This window comes from Zingiber officinale, chromosome 8B (assembly GCF_018446385.1).
Source record: "Zingiber officinale cultivar Zhangliang chromosome 8B, Zo_v1.1, whole genome shotgun sequence".
NCBI lineage: Eukaryota > Viridiplantae > Streptophyta > Magnoliopsida > Zingiberales > Zingiberaceae > Zingiber > Zingiber officinale.
The window spans coordinates 20,261,202-20,269,808 of NC_056001.1; the positions used below are offsets into that span (position 1 = coordinate 20,261,202).

General features: G+C 39.7%; 1 protein-coding gene across 1 annotated transcript; it reads right to left on the bottom strand.

Annotated features, from left to right (window-relative positions):
* Nucleotides 1-347: 347 nt before the first annotated feature.
* LOC122015095 (hsp70-Hsp90 organizing protein-like) lies at nucleotides 348-7,329 on the bottom strand. Its single transcript, XM_042571777.1, has 7 exons — nucleotides 6,374-7,329; nucleotides 1,778-2,066; nucleotides 1,528-1,613; nucleotides 1,154-1,377; nucleotides 952-1,018; nucleotides 823-882; nucleotides 348-732 (listed from the first exon to the last, which is right to left on the bottom strand). Exons 1-7 carry the CDS (start codon nucleotides 7,259-7,261, stop codon nucleotides 619-621), a joined length of 1,728 nt encoding a protein of 575 aa, XP_042427711.1. The 5' UTR covers nucleotides 7,262-7,329; the 3' UTR covers nucleotides 348-618.
* Nucleotides 7,330-8,607: the final 1,278 nt, after the last annotated feature.

Sequence of the window (8,607 nt, forward strand, 5' to 3'; positions counted from 1 at the left end):
ATTCAATTTATTCGTTAAGGTTTATTAACTTAATTTTGAATTGATTAATTAAGATGTAATTAAGGTTAACTTAGATTTAGGTTCATTTTGTAATTAAGGTTAACTTAGATTTAAGTTCAATCTATAGCGTCCTTGATAATTTTGACCCTCACTAGAAATTCTTTTGATGGATCTCAACATGTGAATCAAAGTTGACCCTCTTCGAATAGCCGAAAATATCTTAGGTCAAGGAATTTATGTACAACTCATCTTACATTGTCAATTTTTTATAAGCTTTTATTCGTTAACTGATCGAATGGGTCAGATCAAATGCACACATAGAATTAATGCCAATCCAACACCTCAGCTTTGCCAAACAAACTTGAGCCAAATGCATTTAGATGCTATTGAACCATTCAAGTATTCAATCTTAATAAGCATGATATTATACTCCATTTTTAAATTTAACACCTAGCACGCTTTCCCCTAAAAGATCATTCAAACCAGAGTAGCAGAAAATAATAACTCGAATGGGACCAAAAAGTACATTGTTACATATTATGTTCACTGCTGAGAAGCTCATCAAGAGCTTTCACATCCTGTAGAAGCCAGAAAAGATAGTTTCCCGAAACTTCACTTCTACTTCATCTGGACGATTCCTGCGCTCACAAGCTTCTGTATCTTGTGCATAACCTGAGGGTTCTTAAGGTGATCCTGTGCTGCCTTTGGATTCTCCTGTAAGTCAATCAAGACCTAAAAGGCAGACAATAATTTAATAATTCCACGTGGAACGAAAATACAAATGGATTTTCCCATGAATTAAATGCTGGAACTAAAAGGTACCTGTCGCATAACAGGATCTGTTAGAATGCTTTGTATTTCTGGGTCCTGCATAGCCTTTGCCTGGAAACAGATTCGAGTAAATAACATATACAAAAGTGAAACATTTACGACAATAGGTGACCTACTAACCTGTCTCTCTTTCAATTCCTCTGGACTAATTTCCCCCCTGTTGGTCTTATTGATCTGTTCAACGCACCTGAAACAAAATAATGAATATTATTGCTAGTGTCAAGCAGAACATAAAAAAGCATAGCTGAAGTAAAAAACTTTGCTAGTATCAAGAACAAAAATAGCACAGCCGAAGAACTTTATAGTGACTGAAGCTCCCTACCTCCTGACGCCATCCATCAACTCCTGATTGTTTGGGTCATGTTTCAAGCCCTCCTGATAGGTCTCTAAGGCTTTGTCATACTCTTTCATAAGGAATTGGATTGCTCCTTTCCTTGTGTATCCTTTAGAAAATGATGGATCCAGCTCAATGCACTTCTCAGTATCTTTAAGACCTTCAGGCAAAGCACCCAACTTTATGTAACACGCTGCCCTATTGCTGTAAACCTTTAAAAGCACGAGTAATCAAATGTCAAAATTCTATGAAAAAAGCTAAGTAGGAGTTAGAATTACTATTAGCAAGTGGACATTTTTGATTGCACAAGACAGAATTTCCTAAACCCATCTCTTAAGAAGCAAGCTAGGTAGGAAAAGTACCCTTTGGTCCTTTGGGTTCCTCCTAAGAGCTTCAGTATAGTGTTTCACTGCCTCTGGATACTTTTGCAGCTTGAAAAGCTCATTGCCTGAACAGCAAAAATATCAAAACACATTGTTATTTGGACGAATAAAAAGCCACTTTAATGCAAAATAGTATAAAAGTCAATCAAAATTATTCAAAAGAAACAGATAATTGCTGCACAAAAGAAATGGACAAAGGATAAGGATCAAAAACACAACACAACGGTACCTTTCTCACGTTCTTCATCTGCTAATTTGGGATCAAAGTATTCTTGCTGTTCTAATTCTTTCTTCATCCTTTCAGCATCATTTAGTTTTCTCAAAGTGTCAGGGTTACGGTGTTCAGTTAGAGCTTTCTGGAAAGTTTCGATAGCAGGTTCATAGTCTTTGGAGGTTTTGGCAAGTTTTGTGAGTGCAGTTCCCTTCCTAGTCAATGCTCTAGCAATCATTTTGAAGTCAGAATGGAGTTCCCTTCCTCGCTCAACAGCTTTATCACAGTCTTGTATGCATTCTTCATACTGCAGAAAACAGACAAATGTTGAAGTCTATTGAATATTAAGCCAGCAATTTGATATAACAGGCTATTGAAGTAATTATAAGACAAAAAATTGCATAAACTCAAGCCTTTATTGAAGACAAAAAAATACGAAAGCTGTGTGGACAACACTATTGCCATATATGTCCAAGTATTGCACACATGATATTTATTATTGCTCATCAGTTCAAACAGAAGATAAGATGATTATTTGTTGACTATTAACAATGTCCAGAAAGAGAAGATAAAGGCATTAAGAAGTCTATCTAAATAGCAAGGAAAAAAAACAAATAACTATTTATTAGAAAGGTACTACTTAGCAAGCAAGAAAGAAATAACCCCTCATTAATAAGAAAAGGAACACCAATGGTTCTCAGATTCAGTAGCATCTATTTGCAAGGATAACTAAAAACAATTAGACTTGTTACATTCACAGTCAGATTGTTATTTTAAATGCTCAATAAGAATATAAGATACTAAGGAATTTCCAATAAGAAGCATGGTTAATTGAAGCAACAGAAGCTGCAAATTGAAGCAACTCTGCTATGTACAAAATAACCAACCTCAATACTTAAAACATTCAAAACAAGATCTACTTGTCCACAGAAAAAATAAATCCATTAGCAAGCTTCAGTAATTAAAAGCTGTAAAGCAAGCACCAAGATCATCTTGCATTATTCTAGGAGGAGCATAAAATTAACACGAGCAACAATCAAACACTAGAAGTCCTATCTTGACTACTTGAAGAAAAACATTCAAACCATTCCTTTTCATTACATAATCCATAACTTCGGTGCAACACTCTTCTTTTTCATTGAGAAAAGCTTCCACTCACTATTTTGTCTATGCGAGCAAAATACATGGATTCTTAACTTGTTATCAATGTTGTCAACCATGAGAATGATTCAGACTTGTACCTACTCATGACCAGATACTTGTGTACCAAGTAGAAACGGTTGTGGACGTGCAAACCGGAGTGAATTCAAGTAGACTACCAAACATCTGGGCAAACTCAGGTTGGCTCATGCACAGAGCATGAGTCAACTCATGTTTCATTTCTTTCAAATACATTCATCATTTCTTTTCAGTGTTCTAGTTGTTCAACAGCCACAATCACAGTCTTCTTCACTTGGCTTCTGCTCAACCTGTTCTCTGATGACACTTTTCACCCAATCTTTCATCTTACAAGTTCTATCAGGAGATTCAGGACTGTTGTCTTCTTCTCACCACCTGTCATCGACTTGCTTTCGTCAACTAGCTACTTCTCCATCCCTGTTTGTTTGAAGGAATATCTCAGTTCCAAACACCAAATGCCTATAGAAAATATTTTGGAAACATACACTATGATGAACATGTTGTATGCTCTTCCCTGTTTTTCCTTGGGTAAGGGAAAGAGAAAGAGAAAGAGATCAAGAGGAAAGTTCCCTTTAGCTCTTCCCTTTTTGGTAACAAAATTACCCTCGCCTCTTCCCCATTCAGTGCTACAACCCAAGCCTCTTGGCCCCAATATTTACCATAGCCTTTGCCCCAACCTCAATTAAGCTGAATGTACCCTATGCCTTGATTCCAAGCCAAACTTGCCACTACCTCTGCCTCAACCTCAATCAAACTCACCATCACCTTTGTTTAGACCTTAACCATTGCCTGTGTCTGACCTCAACCAAGTTATCCAACACTCCAACTCACCTAGATCTACAAGCTTGTCAAGGTTTTCTTGACTTTTTTTTTTCGCCACTTCATTCCTTTTGTTTTGCACAATTATAGGCAAACATGTTTGGGGAAAAACTGATTTTCCCAAGGAAAGTTTAATAACCTTGAACCCTATATGCCCAAACCATTTCTATTATGGAAGTAAACAAAACCTAAGGCAGGCTGCGATTACTTTAGACAAAAGAAGTGGGAGGGAGAGGAAGTCAATTAAAGGAGAGAAGGGAGAGGTAGGATTGGAAGGCACAAAGTTTATGACTTTGTAATGGGAAAGGAAAAGGAACAGATGTGGGAAGGGGAGGAAGTACCAAATTACTCGTGTCTCCATTCAAATCTCCACCACAAACTCCTCGCTTCAAGTTAGTGCCCTCCATTTCCTCCCAACCACCACCAATCACACTTAAGCAACCTACACCACAATGCCTTTAAAACAAGCCTTCGACACTCAGAATCTCTGTTGCAATCTCTTCTTGTAGATCAATAGCTAGTAAAGCCTCAAGAAGATGTTTGTTATCCGCACTGAGGACAAGGATTTTAATATACTCTAGCTCATGCACTATGTTAACAAACTCAGGTAAATAAGGAGGTAAGGAGTTCATACTACAAGAGAAGTTTAGGAATGGGAGTCCAATGAGTTCCCCTGCTATGCACTAGCCATACAAACTCAGATGAGGTATGGAGCTCTTAGACAACTTTGACCTTTAGATCGTGATACTAGTAGAGAAGCTCAGGAATAGGAGTCCAGCGAGTTCAACTGCTGCGCAAGGACAATGATGTCTCTTTACTTCTTTTGGCTCCTTTTCTTTGTTTCTTTTCTTCCCACATGCTGGTGTCCCCATTTGTTGATTACTCTGTCAACTTGAGACAGAAAAGGAGCCTATAGATATTTCCATAGGAAGAATTTAAGTCATTAGTTCATACTGAAGTAAAAATGACCCAAATCCTTTTATTAAATTATTTATGGACTTCCATCCATTCACAATTCGCTTGAGTTAACCATAGAAGAGAGCATTTAATTTCCTCCTTTTCCATAAAATCCATTCCTGCCTTCAAAGTAACTTCAACAAAAAGATGAAGTATAAGAGAAATAGACTGGAAGGTAAAAGATTTGAGGTTAATGAAGATATTGGAATTAATAAAACTTCCATCCAATGATCTAGAAATGAAAATTGAGCATAGTGATGAGGATGCAATTGTTGAGGAAGATAAGAACGTTATGTGCATAGTAATTTAATTAATTGTTTTCAAAAATCTTTTAGAATTTTGATGCTTTGTAATGGGTTGATAGTAAACGACTTACAAATATAATTGATGTCAAAGACTTACCATTGCTATTTGAAATAAGAAACTCTAGAACTTTGACCTAAACTCATAAGTTGATTTGCTTATGAGCTAATTTTTAAACTTTGAAGTTGAGCTTCCTACTTTTCATTTTAACTATAAGAATGATATCGAAACTCATTAAATAATAGACTTTGTATTCCACATTTAGAGTCTACAAACTAAATCCATGGACACTCATCAAGCTATGATATAAAAAATGACCTAGTTTATGAAACTAGGTTTCAAAAGCAGAATGACTTTGGTTATCAAATGATTGAACAATCGGGATCAATTTACTTACGATACTTAGTTGACATTCATAAAAAGTATCTAATGAATTATGAGTTCAATAGATCTTGTTTAGCAGAAAGATGGATATACCTTGCTCATTATCAGATAATCACTTATTCACAAACCCCGTGTGGGGCTAACAGTTTTCCTTTCCCATCTCATGGAAAACCCTTCTCGCTCTGTTTAGCCCTATACCCTTCTAGGGGTATTTTAGTGATAGGTTGGTTCTATAGGAACTGGAAGATCCTATTTGGTCAAATACCTAGCGACAGACTTCTACGTTCCTTTCATTACGATATTTCCGAACAACTTGCAAACCTGAAGGTTTTTTTTATTGATGATAATGAAAGTGACGATAGTGATTATCGTGACCATGCTATCAATCTCATGCACAATAAAGCCAATTTAACATGATGCTGATGTTATCCAATATGACTATTTACTAATAGGAACATCATTAAATAGCAAAGGCATTCTAGAAACAACAAAGGATGGTACAACATTTAATAAGGTTGTGGATTCTTATCCCATATACCTTAATTTTGAAGTTATACCCACGTTTTGCCAATGAATTAAGCACCGAGAATAAACTAGCCTATTTACACTATGGGCAAGTTATCAAGCATGGAAACACAATAGCTTACGTGATTGTTGATTGACCTTCCATAGTTCTATATGACATATTTTGAATTCACCAGGCTACATTGTATGAATATCTTTAGTGAATATGTAACAGCTTAAAAAAGACCTCTGTTCTAACTAGACAATTTTAAGTCAACTGTCGATATTCCCTCTGATTTGACCACTTTAAATTCATGCATTTTCATCTATCAACTCTTTGCTCAACTTGCAGCAGAAGAAAAACTTTTGATTACTAGCATATGATGTAAATTCAATTTAAGATAAGGACCACTATTTTGACTAAGAAATAGTTGATAACCAATTAAGTTAATACGGTGTTAGAGGTACCTTTCCCATCTCCAAATAGACTGCAGCTCTGTTAGTGATGTAGGAAATGTCACTGTCATCAAGCTCCATAGATTGGGTATAATGCTGAATCGCCGTTTCAAAGTCCTTTTTCTTGTAAGCAGCATTCCCTGCTTCTTTCTCCTTCTGGGCCTCCGCCTTTCTTTGCTTGACTTCCTTCTCCTCCTCCGGTACCTCCATGGGCTCCGGCTGTGGCTCAGGTTCTGATGCCTCCTTTGCTGGTTCAGGACGAGATTTCGCTTGTTCAGGCTCGGGAGACTCAGTTGCCATCTCATCCATGGGGCCCCTCATCTTCACATTGAGAAGAACCCCAATCACTTGCATCATCCTCGGATCAGAGAGATACATGTTGAGATTGTTAGGGTTCTTCTGGATATCCTGGATCATCCTGAGAAAATCTGGTTGCTGGAGGTAACCCCTGGTTGTCGGATCCGCTGTCAGTTTCGTCCAAATCTCAGGACCCTGAAATATCTTACCGAATGGCGATGCCCCTTGTGGCGGCGAGCCCCTGGCCCTAGCCGAGGCGGCGCGGGCATCAGCAAGGCCAGACTTCAGGGCCTCACTTGCAGGATCAAGCTCCAGACCCTTCTCGTACGCGGCGACTGCTTGTTCGGCGTCTCCGAGCCCAAGATATGCGGCGCCGAGTCGGCCATAGCCCTTGGCCCAGTCTGGTTTGAGATCGACAGTCTTACGGGCGTCTGAGAGCGCAGCATCGTATTTCTTGATGGAGGCATACGCAGCCGAGCGGTTGGAGTAGAGGACGTGATTGCCGGAAGCGAGGTCGATGGCCTCAGAAAAGTGGGCGATGGCGTCGTCGTAGCGACCTTCGGCAAAGGCCTTGTTGCCCTTGGCTTTGGCGTCGTCGGCCATGATGAGGGGTCGATCTCGCAGTCGCTGGGGTGGATTCGCACAGCAAGGAGCAACGGGGGACGGGTGGGGGTTATGAAGGCGTCGCAACTTGGAAGTTGGATGGTTCATCCTACTTCCCGAATGTTCCTGAACCGCACCAGAAAAAGCCCACCCACCATTCTTGTTGAACCCAGGACTCAATGACCTTGGCCCAATTGGCCCAATTGGCCCAATTAGTTAAAGCCATGACGGCACATAGTAAAAAAAGGGCTACCCGGGCATAATGGCAAGGTGTCAGCAGATTAACCAAACATCCATGAGGTGCAATGTAGGTAAAGCAAACAATTAAATAGCTCCGGGCACCGATCTTATGTATAGGTTCTTTGTTTTGTTTATTCTTTTCTTCCCGGCAAGAAAATAAAAATAGCGATGAAATTATATTTTATAGTTAAATCGGACTATTAGCCCGGAATACAAGTACTACTACTACTACTACTACTACTACTACTACTACTACTAATAATAATAATAATAATAATAATAATAATAATAATAATAATAATGATCTTGTCCAAAAGTCGATGAGATAGATATTAACGATGTGATGCTCCTGTTGACCGTCTATGGATTTCGTTCCCGTCTGCAATACAAGCAGCATCAGTGCCAAGTCAGGGAAGGGGTCCCCGACGGTGACCCTTCGACGCTCAAATCAGTCTCCGGTGAAGCAAGAAGAAACAAGAAGAAGTAACGTGAACTATAGCGCAATAGTAGAAATCGCATGTCAAACATACCTCCGTCGATGCTTGGACCCCCTTTATATAAAGCCCCGGAAGCACGCATGCACATTTCCCAAGGCAACATGCGTCTCAAAACTTTTCCTGAAAAGACGTGTCAGTAAAGTGTCTCTGACACAATACCTTAACGGATCGAGTATATCTTTGAAATGATAATGGAAACTTCCGCTGTACGATCTTCTATCTGACTATGCCGCCTGTCAGTGGCACTAGCTCCCAAAAGGATGTCAAAAGATATCCTGCTGCATTTGTTGCTTAGGCGAGCGGAATGACCGCTCGGCTGGAATTCTGCTAGCCCTGCGCTGTCTGCTATCACGCCGAACGATATAGTCGTTCGGCTGAAAGTCCACCCGTCCGTCACCGGGCCGAGCGGGATAGTCGCTCGGCAGAAAGCCTACTGTCATGCTCTATTGCTGGGCCGAACGAGAGAGCCGCTCGGCGGGTAATCCACTGTCCGCGTGCTCGTCTGATGTCAAGTCTGTTGCTCGGCTGAGCAGAGGAGTCGCTCGGCTCAGCTTCTGCACGTCCCTTGAGCGTCGGTTTGATTACTCTCTGTGTCGAAGACGGTGGGTC

Coding starts and splice junctions, on each gene's coding strand:
- LOC122015095 (XM_042571777.1), bottom strand. CDS start 7,261: ATGGCCGACGACGCCAAAGCCAAGGGCAACAAGGCCTTTGCCGAAGGT. Junction 1,378..1,527: donor GGAACCCAAAGGACCAAAGG/GTACTTTTCCTA, acceptor GTGCTTTTAAAG/GTTTACAGCAATAGGGCAGC. Junction 1,019..1,153: donor TTGATGGATGGCGTCAGGAG/GTAGGGAGCTTC, acceptor ATTTTGTTTCAG/GTGCGTTGAACAGATCAATA.